We start from the raw sequence: 18423 nt of genomic DNA, 5'->3' as shown, positions 1-18423 counted from the left end.
CTCTGGGTCTGATATTATGTCACCAGCAGCAGACTTGACCTTTGGGATTAGCTTGGAGGTTGCTTCGGCACGGGCTTGATACAGGGAAAAAAAAAAAAACCAGAGAAAGAAAAATAAATAAATAAAATAAAATAAAAATAAAATAAAACACAACAACAACAACAACAAAACATATAATAAGGCAATACATACATGCAGATCGAACAACATAAATTGGACCTGGAAACCCCCGAAAACAAAACTTGCAAGTGTCCATTGCACCGCAGGGTGTAAACATTCCCCTGCGAAGACTTCGCCATCACAACTCTTATCAAATGGCTTGCTTCCCTGTGGCGGCAAGGTCTCACTATGAAAATATGCCTTGTCAATATTCTGCTAGAAAAAATTAAGGGACTAGGATGTATCTTACTATACAAAAGCAGACAGAAGAAAAGCACAAAAAAGGCAGGCTGAGGTATTGTTGTCCTCCATTTGTATATGGCAGGAATCAAACTGTAGGAGAGGCAATAATAATGAAAGAATGTGTGTTTATATAAAGTAAAATAGTATATACATATATGTGCACGTAGCAGACTAGCGTGCCAACGGTGGCATTAGAACAAAGTATAAACAGGGGTATTGTAAAGGAAAATGAGAGAAAAACAGAAAAAACAATGAAGTTAGAATTACTCAAACCATGCTGTCCTCTAGGTACCAAACATCAAACTAAAATGTCATGAGCCCTTCTACGGAAGTGGCAGGATCCAACCATGACCCTTAGATCAGGTTTCCAGAATGTTAGAACTCAGGGGACGGTGTGAGGCGATGTAGCTCTGAGCGTCGCCTGGTGACGCCAGTCGCTTCCGGTTCCCTTCGTCAGTCATAACGAACAGTTTGGCCGGGTAGCGAAGCTGAGGCTTGAGTCCAAGATCATACAACTCCTTCATAACTCCGCGGTAAGCGGACCGTTGTTCCAGCACCTCAGGGCAATAGTCCTCGACAATATGGATGGGAGTGTCCTTATATTTCAGTTTACCCCGCATTTCCCGAGCTTTGCGCACAACGAGCTCACGGGTCTGGTAGCTATGGAAACAGACAACAACCGCTCGGGGTTTCGCGTTGGGGCCTGGTCTTGCCACCAGCGCCCGGTGGGCTCGATCCAACTCCGGGGCCGTTTTCAAAACGTCCACTCCAAATATGTCCACAAGCACCTGAGAAAAGAACACAGTTGGCCTGGGCCACTCAATATTTTCAGGGACCCCCAAGAGGCGAATATTGTTGCGGCGGCTCCTGCTTTCAACGTCGATTAGCCTAGCTCTCAGCTTATCGTTATCCTCCGCCACCACCGCTAACTTAGCCACCACGTCCTGGAGCTCCGCGTTTGTAGTTGTGGCCATGGTTTCCAAAGCTGTAATCCGTTGGTCATGGCTGTTGAGAGTCGTTTGGATGCTGTCCAGCTTGTTTTCAAGTCGCTGAACGGATGTCTTGAATTCTGCCGAAAGCGAGGCTTTGTGCTCGTCCAGCGTGGTCTTTAGCATAGCCATGATAGCCTCATTAGCCGCACCGAGCTCATCTCTTTTTTGCTTCTGGTTCCTGGTGTTTCTACTGGTCATCTTGGCAGATTATGACACCAGACACACAATACCACCAATACAAGTCCACACTTTGTTGCGGGTAGTGAGAAATTATCAAGTAGTTGTGATAAAAGTAGGAGTCCTGCGAAGAGCGACTATTCCGACATGCCGTCAACCGGAAGTCCACCCCAGTCTGTGAATTTTCATCAGACTCTGGGACCACGGTGTTGCTTTTGCAGCTGTTTTCCTCATTGCCGGGTTTCAAAAATGGCTGTTTTGATTTTCATCAACGTAATACTCTCATAAGTCACTGAGCAGTCAATCAGTGGGATGCAGGCTGTTGACGTCACATTTTGGGATCACCTCGGATCGCCTGGAACTCCGGCTGAGTAAATACTGAAAAAGTACCTGGTAACAGGAACTATGACCTGATGGAAAACCCTGAAAACCATGGTGACCTGACCTGAGTAGTTACTAATGGAAAAGAGGTTAACAGAATGACTCGGTGGATGTAAAACTAGACCCAAGATACAGACGAGAACAGAGTCCAAAATAAAACAGGAAATGACTGACACTGAGACCTGGACTAAGACACACGAGCTTGACGCAGACAGTAGACAAAACATGGAGACCAGAAAGAAAGAACAGAGTGAGAACACAAGGGGATAAACAACCTCTCATTAACCAAATAGACAGATAACTGTAATGTAAACATAACATCATACGAGAAAACGAGAATGTCAACAATACAAAATACAGAACTATGAAACTAAGAATGATCAAAAATAGAAAAACAGAGAAACCAAAACATTAAAACCCGGGTCAACCATTCAGGGACCTTGAAGGAAGCACAGGCAGGAAGTTACCTGCTACACATTGTTACCTGTTGCACCTCCAACGGTGACATGGCAGCTGAAGGGTCATCAGCTGGGAGCCACCCTCCATTGAAGTTTTGCTCCATTAATCGTGGAACATCTTGTGGTGGTGGAGCAATGGGTGGAGGTCTCCCTACTGTCCCTGTAGGACACTTGTCTTCGCCACATCTGGTCTTTTCAGATCTCCATTAACCTTCACATGACGTAGGTTCAGTTTGTGCTCAACAGTTTTTCAAAGAACATTTCTCAAAATCTAGTTGGACAAACATCTAAATAACAAACTGACTACATGCACAAAAGATCAGAAACAAACAGGATTTTACAACCTGATTGTATCTTTAACTCGACTGAAAGAATCCACAAATGTTGTTGTTTCATATCAGAACAACACAAACAGTAACACCATGGTGGGTTCATGCTCTGAAAATATCTGATAGTCCTGTTATTGACTTAAACACAACTAATGAAACTCTCTAAAAAGTTTTTCTTTTTTTTCATTTATCTTTGAAAAATCTGTCATGTTGGTTTTCATGTGTGAGCCACTGAAACACTGGTGCAGTACATCATGTGAAAAGCTCAGAGCAGCTAGAGATGAAACAGCCTTTTAATTTAAGGAAACTGGCACCATGTCATTGGTTTACAATTGTGTAACTAAAATATGAACATTTCAGGTGCAGATAAACCCCCAGATGTCATTTACTCTAATATTGAACTGGAAAACTTTGGAAATAAGTGTGAGTATACAAAACATATACAATGTAGAAGAAAAGCCTGGAAAGTTTTTGAAATGTTTAAAAATGTACTAAATGTTTTTCTTTTGTGGATTCGATCATCTTAACAGGGAAGCATCATAAACCAGAGCAGAGTGCTGTTTACTCTGAGGTGAAGACGGGAGCTGCAGGTACAGTCACAACAGTCTCATTTAGTGTTTGTACTTGAATGTATCATCACATCATTATATTGCAGGTAATTATAGGTCAACATGGAGTTTAGTTATTCACTTACTAATCAGTGTTTCAGCTTTACTGAATCACAGCATCCACAGATTCTGACCCAGACCTTAATCACAAAACACACACATGCAAAGCTGAAGTGTCACAGGCAACAAATGATTTCACTCTCTTTCACTGTAGTTGTAAAAAGTTTAAAGTTCATGTGTATCCAACATCTGTGTATCATATCTGTGCTGAACAAATGTGTCCTGAGCTCTGACGTCTCTTTTAGAGGACAGTCTGATGTATGCTGAGGTCAAACAGCCCAAAAAAGAAAAAGCCAAGAAAAACAAAGGTGAGCAAAGTCTGCCATCATCTCCACTGAATATTGTTCAACATGTTTATCTGCTCTTAAAATGTAAATCTGTTTATTTTGCAATTTATACTTAGGTATTCACAAGTATTCATTACATGGCTAATTAAATCAATCTCACTCTTTGCTTTAGTGGAGACATCAAGTATCCTCCTGGTTAATGATATTATTGTTTTCAATGATCTTCTCCTCATTCACAGGAACATCAAGTCCTGCAGCTGATGCAGCAGTTTATTCTGAAGTCACATCAGGAAGCTCTCTCAGTAATTCTGCTGCCATGCAGGCTGATTTATTCTTCACATTGTTAAATGTCTTCAGCTCATAATATCTTTACATGTTGGAAATCACTTTGTCTTTTTGTGCTTGTCTTACAGGTCAGTGAGGAGAGCTGTAGCAGCAAAGCCAAGAAGAAGCTTTTTATGAAGCCACTCTTGCTCCTCTGCTCCCCAAATATCAGACATGCTCAGCTTTATGTGCAGTTACAATATTAAATCATAACATCATATAGAGTTAGTACTCTCTTATAGCATAAAGCACACTATGTTCTATATAGTCAGCTGTTTTTATATTCTTAAAGCTTTCTGTATATAAAACTTAACTGGATGTTTCCTGTTTCAACATCAGTGAGAACAAAGTGTGAAATATGTGATCTTTAGTAGCTGATAGCTCGAGTTAAAGTCAGCAGTATTACATTAAAAAGTACTGTTATGGGCACCAACACATACTTTTACTGTATTTGTTTAAAAATCTACATTATTTTAAAAAAATGATCTGCTCAGTACTGTGTGAATTTGAATGTAATGAATGTATTTCTTGATTTCTTTTCTTTTTTGTTTTGTTTTGGGGTTTTTTGCTTTATCTTAAACATTTTTATTCATTTCATGCATTTATACTTAGAAGTTTGTGTTCGCCAAATGAACTAAATAAATAAATAACATTCAAACTGATGGTGTGTCATTTACCTGTACCTGTTCCATTGCGTTTAACATAAAATAAAGAAGTCAACAGTTTTTTTGTAAGTTTCTCCACATGGTGCAACACTTAATTCAGATAGCGTAGGAAGCTACAGAACTGGAAGATCAGATTTATGTTCATAAATCAAATGAATCCATAAAGAGACACATGTATGGGCAGAACTTTGTGCCATCAGAAACTGAATTTGAATAAGTTAAATTAGAATTTGAAATACTCAGATTGAATCTGAATTGCTCAACTTGAATAAAAGCTTCTAAAACTGAACTATATTTTTAACATTTAAAACAGATTTGAAGGATGGGTCGGGTGTATCCTTCGTGGCCCAACCTATCTCAAAATTCATAGCGCAGCCCAGCCAATTCCAGTTTCCAAGAATGGCGGCAGCTACTTAGTTTTAATATTACTCTTATTACTCTTTCTGGGTCACAAAATAAACTTTTAAGATATTTTCAGGCGAGAATGTAGCTGTGTGCACTTCAAATATCTGCTCTGTTTATCAAGACATCACATATTGGCAAAAGTGCTCCTTTTTGTTACCCACCAGCTCGATAGCTAGCCGGGGTTTCAAGGCTCACAAGAGCCGGCGAGAACACCGAACTCCCCGGCACATCGTTTTCAGATCCCTGCGGTCTTTGGCTACTCAGGTTAAACATGATATAAGTCACTTAGATGACTTAAAAAAATTATTTTTTTGGCTTTTCTCAGTGTTTTATTTGTTCCTGAGTAAATCATTTTGGCTGAGATTAAAGTTATAGTTTTTACACAGCTGAATAAACGTCACACAAAACTGAATAAAAAGTGTGAGATGGTAGAATTTACTCCAGTGTCCTGTTATATTTTAGATAGCAAGGAGCAGACGACTGAGTTTATTATTAAACTTTACTGAGACAATCTGCAAATTTCATTAAAGTTTAATAAACTATCATCTTGTCTTTATTTTTAGTTAGCACATACCTTAAACACTTAAAGCTGTAAGCTAATGATAGTTAAATAAGAGCAGATGCATGCTGGTGCAATAAGCTGTACATTTTATGTCCAATGGATGCATGATCTGATTAGTCAACTATCAAAATAGGCATTTGTGGCAGCCTTAGTCTGAAGTCATAAAACAAGAATTGTGTATATTTTTTGATGGGTGTATTTTAAAACTGGAAACATGACGATAGAGAACAACCTCTTTGTTCTTCTGAGCGGTCTGTCGTCCTTACACGTGTGTAACAAACTGTCTATTCTGCTGTTCGTCTTTTTATCAGAGGAAACTGAAACATCTCATGATTTCTGGCTGTGCCTGTGGGTTGAGCCACAAATCTTCTGTTCAGCAGGTTTGATGTTTTCAGCAAACTTCACACAGCAGAGCAAACAAGGAATTCAAAGAGCACTGTGGGAATTTCATAAGCAGCTGTTTTCCTGATTGTTGATTTGTGATTTGCTCATTTAGTCCTTCTGTGTTCAGCTTGTTTGCTACCTAATGTGTTACTATAATATTTTAAGTTATTTATTGCAAGTATTCATTATCAAAAATGCATTAAGTCATCGTTTAAGGTCGTTTTGTGTAGTACTTTAGTACAAAATATAATCACTGGGTTGTGTTTGGAGTTGGTTGCCAACAGAGGGAGTCATTTTATTATGACTTCATCTGCTTGGCTGGATGTTAAATATTAGAAGATAAAAGTTGAAGACTTTGACTTCAGAGTCTATTATTTGCCATGTCATGTTGTAATAAATAAATACAATAAAACTGTGTCTGTAAATAACAAAGTGTGATGAGCCTTAAGAGTGAAAGAGGATGAATTATTTCTTCTGAGCAGCCTTCAGTGCTTTTGTCACTTGGTGGAAATGATTTTAGTATCACACTCTGTGTTAGTACACATTTGTAGCATATGCTGCTGTTTGTATGCTTTTATTTTGAAAAGTAGTTTTGTTACTTCCTAATCTCATCCTCGGAACGCAATGAGGTAAACTTAAACTTAGAGCAAAGAGGACATAAAGGAAGTCGTGGCAGGAGGCCGTGGAGCTGCTTCTTTGGAACCAGTGTCAGACCTGGAGGAGGAGCCAGACCCAGTAACAGGTGATTTACAACTGATAGACGGCAGAGTATATCTTTACCATATTATTGCGATTTATTTAAGGCTGTTGTCACCATATGCAGACTACACTCTTGCACTGCTAGTTTGCTCTGTGTGATTTTATTTTTCATTGCCTGGCTTGTTTTTATTGTTTTATTTAGGAAGAGTTCATCTTTTTGGCTTTAAAATACAGGAATTTACTGTAAATAAATAGAATTTTATTACTACTGCTCTGTATGCCTTTACTGCCACCCCTTTAAGCTGCTCTAGTCTTCTGTATCTCTTTTTACACCTACATGTGTGTAAATGACTGTTGGTGGTTACTTTCTATCCTCCCAGAGGCTTTTTTTTATCCACTGAAAGGCCTCGTGGTTTGTGACCACCTAGAAAAGAGGAAATGCAGCCTGTGGTTTCAGCCTGAAGTCTTCTGTGTTACAGATGTGCTGTTTTATGTTATCAGCTCATAGCAGAGAATTACCAGGGAATTCACACAAAGGTCACAGTGGGAATTTCACTTTGTTCTCTGCGTGCATGACACATGTTTATATTTGCTCCCTGTACCCGAATAACAGTAATAATTATCACTGGTACATTTAAGTATGGATGAAAGTGTGTGACAGCAGATTAAAAATGGTGTTACTGCAGTGATGACACATGCTAAACTAAAGAGAAAAAAATGACGTGCTGTGAAACCATGAAAATAAATTTCTCACACTGCCTTCATACAGCTGCCTTCAACTGTCACCACAAAACAGGCGTTTCAAAACTTTTGCTCCAGGTTTTTGGTATTTTTAGGTTCATCTTAAAGTATCATGTCTACCCTGTGAATGTTAATAACTGTTAATAAGTTCACTACATCACCACCATCACTCCTATTAATGGAGCCCACTCATCCCCAGACTCTGAATCCTCTATGGAAGGCTTTTCAATCAGATCTTTGAAGTATTCCTTCTACTGCTTACAATATCCTTGGTTGACATCAGCAGTGCTCCAGATGTACTATAAACTTTTTACTCTACTACCACACCTGAGTTTTAGTTTCAGCTGCAGCCAGGGTTGCAGTATGCTTGGCCTGCCTGTACCTGTTAGCCTCCTCCAAGGTGCCACAAGCTAATAAAGCCTGAGAGTTTGACGTCTTCAACTTGATGGCTGTCTTTACCTCTTAAGTCTACCATCTGGAATACCACCACGACAGGCGCCAACAACCTTGCAGCAGCAGCTCTGTGCAGCTGCCTCAGTAATAGAGAAGAAGAACACGATGCAGTCAGATCCCCAGCCTCCTTCAGAATCCTGATCCAACTCACAACCAGGTGGCGATCATCTCAGCTTCTTGCTTCATCTGAGAGTCCAGAACATAGGGCTGCAGATCTGATCATATGATTACAAAAGTGATCATCCTTCGATCTAGGGTGTCCTGGTGACATGAGCTCCTCAGGTTCAAAGTTGGTGTTCATTATGGCCAAACTGTGATTAGTACATTAGTCTAATAACAAAACATCACACAGGTTCAGCTGATGCAGAAGGTGAGATGATTCTCACATTATGGACATGTGGCAAAAAGCAAAAAGCTGGTCTGGTGCTGATTTTTGCTGTCAGCTGTTTTACCTGTTTAGCTCTGGGGCAATGATGCATCAGCTTCATGTATTCTTGAAGTCAACCCACCATGTATCATTACACAAGGGAGGCACTTAAAGCTCAAGTCGAGTGAGGTGGACCAGAGAATAGGGCTGTACCTGACTTGCTTCTAGACATTTCTCACAGTGAACTAGCAACAAAAAACTGGCTTCCTCATCTAACTACTTAAAAAAAAACAATATTTATTTATTTACTTTTGTTTTGCTTTTTATTTTCTTTCTGATACAGCTTACTGTGGTTGTGCCAAGTAGATTTCATCACAAGGTTTTGAAGACATCCCACAATCAGAGCATTTGGGTGTTCATAAGGCTTACAATTATATTCAGAACTATTTCCTTTGGCCTTGACTGAAGAAAGATGTATCTGGTAACATTACAACGTGTCACATGTGTCAACCAGACTAAAAAGCTGTCTCCTATTACAGGGATTGAAACATTGTCACGATTAGCTAACAGACTCAGGCGCAGACCAGGGAAGGGAAAGGTCCGGGAAAGAGCTGCACAAAAAAACTTCAGTTAGAGATGAACTGACGGAAACAACTCACAGATTCAGATTTTCAGACTACTGAGCAACTGACGCTGGTAGCTCAACGATCCAGCGACGAGTAGCACAGTGCTGCCTATTTAAGTAGGGCTCGGGATTACGAAGATAGGCAGCAGGTGTGGAAATGGCAGGTGCGTGGGCCAGGGGCGGGAGCCTGTAATGTGCACCCCCTCTGGTAGGAGAGAGAGAGAGAGAAAGAGCAAAACAACAAAAACTCATGTTGCCTAATTCGGGATCAGCTGGTGAGGCACAAGGACCATGACAATTCTGCTGTCCATGCTGTCCATGTGCCCATTTCCACAGTATGGAAATAATGATGGTTTTTTGAAACAGGGAAATGTGTAAAATGTTTAAAATGTGTAAAAAAAACCCCTTTCCTGTTCCACCTGTGCTGATGGCAGAGACTCTGTGAGTTCCACCTGTTGACATCCTTTTGGGAACTCTGCCACTGATCAGTACCCATTGCTGCCAATTATGGATTAATTAATTAATTATTATGTGGTTCCTGGGCTTGGTTGGGTTCTGTCATCATGAAGTTCATTAAAAAAATGTTTCATGAATATTTGCTCTGACTGAACTTTTGAAGGCTGGACCAGTGTGAAGTTTGTCTCATTTTAAGCTTTAGATGATAAAACTTTCCTGTTCTATTCTGTTTTCTCTTCTGGTCCTAGAAGCACAATATTTGAAAGTGGAATCAGCTCTGTTTCACCAAACTTGTGATACTTGTATTTTCAAACTGAATTTCAGCCCACCTGTGTTACCTTCATGGTCCACCAGGGGGCCCTGACCCACACTTTGGGAGCTGACAAGGTGGTAACTCAGAATACAGTAGTTTATTTGTAAAACATGTATGAAAATAACATGTTTGTCAGCATCAGTGGTATGAAGCATGTGTGGCAGAGCTGAGAGAGATTCTCTGTTTGTTTCGATACAATGTGGTGGTAAAATAATGTTTGCATGCTGGCTTTCACAGACGTGTTATATCTGTCACTGTGAGTCATCACTGAGCTGCCGAGCTTGCTTCAGTAACACAATGATGACTTAACTATCTTTTTCTTCTGCTGCAGAATTAAAATGAGGAAGAACAATATAAGCTAAATATGTGTGTTGCCTTCCGGAAAACATGTTTTATCTCTGACAGCTGGCAGCAGAGAGAGCAAAATGCAAAGTTTTAAAAACTCAGTTTTTTGTCTTTGCTGGTTGTCATCTCTTGTAGGAATGAATTGTTATTGATTATCCACTTCCTCTTTCCTCTCTCAGTTATGTTAAAAGCATCTTGCTAAATATGTAATATGTTATGTATGTCTATGTATGTCATATATGTGGGCATATGGCAGCATGGTGGCACGGTGGTTAGCACTGTTGCCTCACAGTAAGAAGATCCTGACTTCAATTCCACCATCAGGCCGGGGTCTTTCTGTGTGGAGTTTGCATGTTTTCCCCATGTTTGCGTGGGCTCTCCCCAGGTTCTCCGGCTTCCTCCCACAGTCTAAAGACATGCATTCTGTGGTTAATTGAAAAATCTAAATTGCCCATTTAGATTGTGAATGTGTGACTGGTTGTCTGTCCGTGTGGTACCCCTGCAAGAGACTGGTGACCTGTTAAGGGTGTTCCCCACCTGGGATAGGCTCCAGCACCCCCTGCGACCCTGAAAAGGATAAGCGGAAGCGAATGGATGGACATATGTATTTAGTTACCAAGTATATTTTAGTTTGTACAAGATGTGCATTCAGATTATTTTTTTAAAGTTTCACAGTGTGATATAATATATGGCCAAAAGTATTCACTCACATCCAGATCACTGAATTCAGCTGTTCCAATCACTTCCATGGCCACTGGTGTATAAAATCAGGCACCTAGGCATGCGGACTGCTTCTACAAGTTACTCTAGCAGTTTTTCTGTGTAGGTTTTCAGTCATCCAGGTCATGGTAGTCCATGGAGCTTGGAATGAAAACCACTGGACTTCTTTAAGTTTCTTGAAGACGATTCAGCTTCTTAAATTCTAAAACCAAATGGTGGAGTCCCGGGTATTTACACCCTAATGCAGGTCGTTGCTTAACAGGGTCGTTGGCCCACTATTAATCATGTGACTCAAGGTATGAAAAAAGGCGTGGATCACTATCACCAGAGGTTTTGGGTAAACCATAAAATTGTTGTGACCTTGCCTCACAATTTTATGTGAGCTATCGTCGCCTAATGCAAGATGTGCCTGGGCATATGGGAAGGGATCTCAAAACTAGATTGTAGGTGGCAGATGGTTGGTGTCATAAGCCATCCTCTCTGTTCAAAGATGGTCGTTCACAGTGACATAGATGTCCTGTTTCAAACGATCTGTCTCTTCTGTCCAAAATGTGAAGATTGGCATCCTCATTGGCATCGTTCACCTGACTTTGAAGTGCAGATGAAGAGCTGAGGCCGACATCATATTAAAAGTGACTACTTTTGGTATCAGAGGCTATGTCTACACTAAACGGCGTTTTCCTATAAAAACGATCCGCATCCACACTATCGTTTTTAAGCGTTTCTGAACAGTTGTTCATCCACACTGAAACGATTGAAAACACTATGTTTCTGTATTGTTCATGCGTGCAACGTAAGACAATTCGACCTGCGTTATTTCTGTCTGCTGTTTATTTACTTTCCGGCTCTTTGAAAGGTCGTGCCAATGAGGTGGAGTTGTTGCTGCGAATAACACAAAAGTACAAAATTGCAAAAGCAAGTGAGAATTAAAGAATATGAAGAAAAGCTATCTGGAGCATGTACAAACAGATATTAATCTTTAATAGGGCTGTCAAAACTGAGAGCAAACAAGACAACTGCTGTATAATGCCCTCCACAAGCTTAGTTTAATTGGTCACATGACTGCATCACATGACTAAAACGCATCATTGTTTTAAAAAGTCTCAGTTTACTGCGTTTTTCAAATTTATCCACTTTGGAGAGCGTTTTCAATTTTCCTTGATTGAAAAGGCCGTCTCAGTGTGGACGGAAGGCCAACAGTGAGAGAAAAAGTTGTTTTTGTGTTCCATCCCCATCCAGGAGAGCATCCTTGACAGCGTTTTCAGTCAAGGAAAGCTGAGCTTTTTGAAAACGCTCTCCAAAGCGGATACATTTAAAAATGTCGTTTTCGCATCGCAGTGTGATAGCTTTTGTTCAAATTCTTTAATTCTCACTTGCTCTTGCAACTTTGTACTTTTGTGTTACTCGCAGCAACAACTCCACCTCATTGTTAGTCCATTTAAAAAACTCTGTGCTTTTCCTCTGTGCTGGGCCTCAGTTTGCCGCGATGTTTCAAAGAGCTGGAAAGTAAATAAGTGGGAGACAGAAATTTCTTGCTTTTCACGCATGCGCAGTACTGGAACGTAAGTGTTTTTGGCCGTTTCAATGTAGATGAACAACTCAGTGAAAACGCATAAAAACAGTGTGGACGCAGAGCGTTTTCAGATGAAAACGCCGTTTTCAAATCTATCCAGGCTAGTGTGGACGTAGCCTTAGTGTGGACATGGCCAAAGTGAAATTACTGTCTGCTCACACATTAGCTCTAGTGAGTATGTGGCAGCTATCACACCTCTTTATGTGTAAACGGGGAACAGGAAGTTCAGTCAAAGAAAACTGTTTAACACAATAAAGCAATGCATGGTTGTTGCTGTGCTTTGTATAATTGCTCAGTATGCATCATTCACTCAAGTTACTGTTGCTACAGGACTTAAAACAAAGTTAAACATCAACTTCAAAAATAAATTATCTTTAATTAATGTAACAGTGCTGGAGTCATTGGGATGGCTGTAGCTGAGGAGACAGAGCAGCTAGAATCTTCTAATAATCAGAAGGGTTGAGGTTCAGTTCCTTCAAGTCAGAACAACTTTGGGTTTAGTAACAGAACAGGTTTGAATACAAAACAAAAATGGAACCACACAAGAAACAAGCTACTCTGTTCTGAACATACAGGGACTGCTGCAGTCGAAGCTACAACTGCTGTTTGAGCTCAGAAATCAGAAATCAGAAACTTTATTGTCATTGTCACGAGAACAACGAAATTAAGAATGGTCCCCGATCATTGCATCATCCCTAGCAATATATAAATAAAACAATAAAATTCAATGAATACAATAGATAGAATACTTAAAATACTAATAAGATGTAACAGTAAAACATTCACATACATTCCCACACACATGCTTCAGACCGTGCATAGATTAACACAAGAGTGGCGTGATGGACATTTTTTTGTAGTATTCAGATGTGTTATTGCAGTTGGATAACAACTGTGTTTGAGTCTATTAGTCCTTGCTCTGATTGCCCTGTACCGTCTGCCTGAGGGCAACAGTTCGAACAGGGAGTGGCCGGGATGTGAGGTGTCTTTTATGATGTTTTGGGCCTTTTTAAAACAGTGGGCGTTGTGTAGAACTTCCAGTGTGGGGAGAGGGCAGCCAGTGATCTTTTGGGCGGTGTTAATGATGTGTGAAAAGTGTGATCAGTGTGAAAAGGAAGGAAGCAGAAAGAGTCAGAAGAAGAAGTTACACTCGTATCTATATAAATAACAACATCTCTTTCTTCTGCTTAATTTTTAGTACAAAGTAAAACAGTTAAAGCAGCAGAGCTGGATGTGAGGATGAGGCGCTCTTTGCTCTGCGTGCTGGAGTTATTCTGTAAGTACATCACTGACTTTCTCGGTTTGCATGTTACTGATTAAAGAAACTATTTAAATATCATGAGGGGGTGAAAAGGTTTGTCTAAGAATGTGATTGGTGCTGACTTGGCTCATTTTAACATTGTGTGGGATACACTGCTGTTTTACATTCAAAGTTTATAGTTTATGAGCTCAGAAACTGATTTGAGGATGAACATCAACTGAAAATGCACATTTTTGTTTGATGATGTTTCAGTCTTGATTTTAGGGCTCAGTACACTCTTCTATGGAAATGCTGAAGGTAAGATTTTGCTTTTTTTTCTTTTCTTCCTGTTTATAAAATCTGAACAGTATCGATCTGTATCTGTCATGATCCTGGATTTTGGACCAAGAATTTCAATTTTGGACTCTCAGCATCTGTTTGATATTCTCTGTTTCACTTGGTTTGTTGTAGTTTTTCAATTTTTAGTTGTTCTAATATTAAACTTTTTCTTAGTTTATGTTTTCATTCATATTCTGTGTGTATAGTTATCTTTTCAGTTATCCTTCAAGCTTGTTTCCCATCCTCCTGTGTTCCCTGAGCCTAGTCTGTGTGTCTGTTAGATCTCCTGTGCTTAGTCAGACTTGTCTTCATGTTTGTTTACCTTTTGTCTGGGTCAAGTTTGTGTCATTGCGTCTCTGTTTCAGTGTTTATGTGTTAAGAAATATACTCTAAAACACTTCTTCAGTAAAGACTCAGAGAAGAGAACACACAGAACTTCTTGCTAGCAAGGGCAGCCTCCAGAACTGAGACTCGCACTGAGAAACTGCCCCGGTCTTTATTTATACTTAAGCAGGTGCTTGTGTGTGTGTGTGTGTGTGTGTGTGTGTGTGTGTGTGTGTGTGTGTGTGGTCCTGCTGATCAAAGGGTCATATAACATGACAGCACAAAAGGAACATCCTTGGTCAGGAAGAGGGTAGTCTCCCCCTCACCCTAGATGGTTCACCCTAGATAACACAGTGAGGAAGTCCAGCAGTTCATCACAACAAAAGGCACTTAGACTAAAACAGACATAGCTACGTTAAAACAATAAAACAATAAAACAAGGTACGACCTCTCTCATTCTCCTAGGATGTGGGGGTGAACACCCTAGAATGTTACAGACCTCCTAGGATGAGACATTCTTTCAATATGCCACCAACTATATACTTCTACACACAAATGATTACATGCAGTATTCTACCATATGCAAACTTGTATCATTAAAAGACTATACTGACTACTAAGTACAATTTTCCATTGACATTCCCTCCTGTTGTCAGTATATCTTTAGTTAAGATATCAGTATGTAACATCTTGTTGTACATTTTCTTTCACATCGTCATTACAGTTTTTTCTGATTGCCTAAGCACATTTTTTGTAATTATTGGCTAGTTTTGCAAAACTCTACACACAAATAAGAAAACCTGTCACCCAATTATCAAAACATCGTAGTTCTCTTGCAAAAGTGAACACAGCTAGATGAACTCTTCACACCTTCGTAAAAATGGTGTTTTCGTATCAAACAGTACACACAAGCCATCATCTACTAAGCACACAATGCGCAAACTGCACACTGATGGTATGAATACAAAACACATCTGGCTTTTGCTTACTCTGTGCACAAGGTAGGCTATGTCAGTTTGAGCTCATACTTTTGTCACAGATCCATAAGCATAGAGGGATCCAAACTTCAAGTACTGGTGTTTATTCACACACATCAACACAAACACAAGTGTTTATTTCCAAGTATAGGATTATTTGCAATAGCCATATTGACTATATGGGTTTCTTGGTCTGCAGTGAACATGCTTCCTCTGCCCCAGCATCTGGTCATCTAGCAATTCTGTAACGTAACAATTTCAGTATTTTCACATCTATGGTATTGTTGTGTTTCTCATTGGCATATGGCACTGCTACAGATCTGTGTGCAAAGTGACTGTACTAACCGATTCCCATTTCAAAATGTCCTTATGATGCTTGCTACAGTGTAGCGGCTCGAGTTAGGCTGGACCCGTTGGCCAGCTACCCTCAGGGTCATTCCACAGTTGATTACATGGTCCACTATTGTAGCTCTGATGTCATCAGCAATTATTATTTCTTACTCTTCTTACCCTTCCTATCCCCCCTCCTCATCCTCCTATCCCCCCCTCCTCGTCCTCCTCTCCCCCCTCCTCGTCCTCCTCTTGCTCCTCCTTGTCCTTGTCGTCCTCTTCATCCTACTTCTTCACCTCCACGTCCTCTTCCTCGGCCTCCTGTACTTCTCACTCTTCTCACTCTTACTGCTCCTTCCATTGTACTCCACATAGACAGCTTACCTGTGGCCTGTTTATAGTGCTTAGGCTGATTGCAAAGTGGACTACTTATCTAACACAGTTTTCACATGTGTAAGTGTGCCAGACAGTTGGCAAAATAGTGTTAATGATAGCCATACATGTGTATAATTTTGCTAGGAGTGTGTTGGAAATGTGGTAATTGAGTGTTGTGCAGTGAGTTGTGCCTACAGTTTTGCAAAGTGTGTGTTACAAAATTGCAAACTGAGTGCAAAGCAGTGTTTGTGCTTTTAGTTTTGCACACTCAGTGAGTGGTTTTGCTATAACTATTAATAGTTTTAGAAATTGTGCTACAAGAATCACAGTTAGGGTTTAAGCATTCAGTAAAAACTGTAATCACACAAAGTCTTCATGTTCCAACAGGTCGGGGTCATTATCATCATCACTTGTCATGGCTATGTATGCAGCAACAGTGGAAAATATTATGCGGTTAATCATGAGTTTTAGACATGGCAGTATACATGTTACAAAGACACAAAATAAAAGTAAAAATATTTCAACTCCGATGAGTCGTCTTTTTAGCACCTGTAACCAGGAGCCAGTGTAAAGCCAAGAAAACCAGTCACTTGTATCACTTACATAGTCCTGATTTTGGGCCTGCTGGATCTGTCTCAAAGCATTCAGGGCGTTAGTCACGTTTAATGAGTGTACATCGTCCGGTATGTAAGTGCAGCATGTGTTGTTGAAAAGGACGCAAAATCCCTCTCTCTCTGCTAATACAGGGAGTGCAGAATTATTAGGCAAGTTGTATTTTTGAGGAATAAATTTATTATTGAACAACAACCATGTTCTCAATGAACCCAAAAAACTCATTAATATCAAAGCTGAATGTTTTTGGAAGTAGTTTTTAGTTCGTTTTTAGTTTTAGCTATTTTAGGGGGATATCTGTGTGTGCAGGTGACTATTACTGTGCATAATTATTAGGCAACTTAACAAAAAACAAATATATACCCATTTCAATTATTTATTTTTACCAGTGAAACCAATATAACATCTCCACATTCACAAATATACATTTCTGACATTCAAAAACAAAACAAAAACAAATCAGCGACCAATATAGCCACCTTTCTTTGCAAGGACACTCAAAAGCCTGCCATCCATGGATTCTGTCAGTGTTTTGATCTGTTCACCATCAACATTGCGTGCAGCAGCAACCACAGCCTCCCAGACACTGTTCAGAGAGGTGTACTGTTTTCCCCTCCTTGTAAATCTCACATTTGATGATGGACCACAGGTTCTCAATGGGGTTCAGATCAGGTGAACAAGGAGGCCATGTCATTAGTTTTTCTTCTTTTATACCCTTTCTTGCCAGCCACGCTGTGGAGTACTTGGACGCGTGTGATGGAGCATTGTCCTGCATGAAAATCATGTTTTTCTTGAAGGATGCAGACTTCTTCCTGTACCACTGCTTGAAGAAGGTGTCTTCCAGAAACTGGCAGTAGGACTGGGAGTTGAGCTTGACTCCATCCTCAACCCGAAAAGGCCCCACAAGCTCATCTTTGATGATACCAGCCCAAACCAGCACTCCACCTCCACCTTGCTGGCGTCTGAGTCGGACTGGAGCTCTCTGCCCTTTACCAATCCAGCCACGGGCCCATCCATCTGGCCCATCAAGACTCACTCTCATTTCATCAGTCCATAAAACCTTAGAAAAATCAGTCTTGAGATATTTCTTGGCCCAGTCTTGACGTTTCAGCTTGTGTGTCTTGTTCAGTGGTGGTCGTCTTTCAGCCTTTCTTACCTTGGCCATGTCTCTGAGTATTGCACACCTTGTGCTTTTGGGCACTCCAGTGATGTTGCAGCTCTGAAATATGGCCAAACTGGTGGCAAGTGGCATCTTGGCAACTGCACGCTTGACTTTTCTCAGTTCATGGGCAGTTATTTTGCGCCTTGGTTTTTCCACACGCTTCTTGCGACCCTGTTGACTGTTTTGAATGAAACGCTTGATTGTTCGATGATCACTCTTCAGAAGCTTTGCAATTTTGAGACTGCTGCATCCCTCTGCAAGATATCTCACTATTTTTGACTTTTCTGAGCCCGTCAAGTCCTTCTTTTGACCCATTTTGCCAAAGGAAAGGACGTTGCCTAATAATTATGCACACCTGATATAGGGTGTTGATGTCATTAGACCACACCCCTTCTCATTACAGAGATGCACATCACCTAATATGCTTAATTGGTAGTAGGCTTTCGAGCCTATACAGCTTGGAGTAAGACAACATGCATGAAGAGGACAAAATACTCATTTGCCTAATAATTCTGCACTCCCTGTATCATAGAGTAGTTCTTCCCTGGGAGTTGGTCCAGGAACACATATAGTGTGGGGTATGTTGACGTGCTGGGTAGATGGGAACAGACATAATAGTCTGTATTTGCGATTCTGCTTTTGTTCTGTCGTGGATATAACGGTACCAGGCATTGTTTATCCACGGATGGATGTGGTCTTGCATCATGTCTCTTAGGTGAGAGTTGTCGTGTGTCCATC

General features: G+C 40.4%; 2 protein-coding genes across 3 annotated transcripts in view; both read left to right on the top strand.

The window, feature by feature from the left end:
• Window positions 1-3086: 3086 nt before the first annotated feature.
• On the top strand, window positions 3087-4427 carry LOC146390978 (uncharacterized). 2 transcript variants are annotated; one of them, XM_084923870.1, is made up of 4 exons: window positions 3087-3162; window positions 3270-3329; window positions 3653-3715; window positions 3934-4058. In XM_084923870.1, exons 1-4 carry the CDS (start codon window positions 3087-3089, stop codon window positions 4056-4058), a joined length of 324 nt encoding a protein of 107 aa, XP_084779996.1. The 2 variants fall into 2 exon arrangements, 1 of the variants encoding a protein (XP_084779996.1); XR_014799867.1 differs by lacking the exons at window positions 3087-3162; window positions 3270-3329 and adding an exon at window positions 4108-4427 and having other exon boundaries at window positions 3680-3715; window positions 3934-3996.
• A 1437-nt stretch (window positions 4428-5864) lies between these two features.
• The window catches only part of LOC146390977 (basement membrane-specific heparan sulfate proteoglycan core protein-like), a 28675-nt gene continuing 16116 nt past the window's right edge, over window positions 5865-18423 (top strand). Inside the window, exons 1-2 of the mRNA XM_084922500.1 lie at window positions 5865-5918; window positions 6680-6776. Of these exons, the coding sequence (XP_084778626.1) occupies window positions 5865-5918; window positions 6680-6776 (151 nt within the window). The remainder of the gene's footprint in view (window positions 5919-6679; window positions 6777-18423) is intronic.

Source organism: Perissodus microlepis, chromosome 3 (assembly GCF_051167445.1).
Source record: "Perissodus microlepis isolate ML-2025 ecotype Zambia chromosome 3, ASM5116744v1, whole genome shotgun sequence".
NCBI lineage: Eukaryota > Metazoa > Chordata > Actinopteri > Cichliformes > Cichlidae > Perissodus > Perissodus microlepis.
The sequence above is the reverse complement of the archived record's forward strand: the minus strand, read 5'-3'. Positions and strand labels throughout refer to the sequence as shown.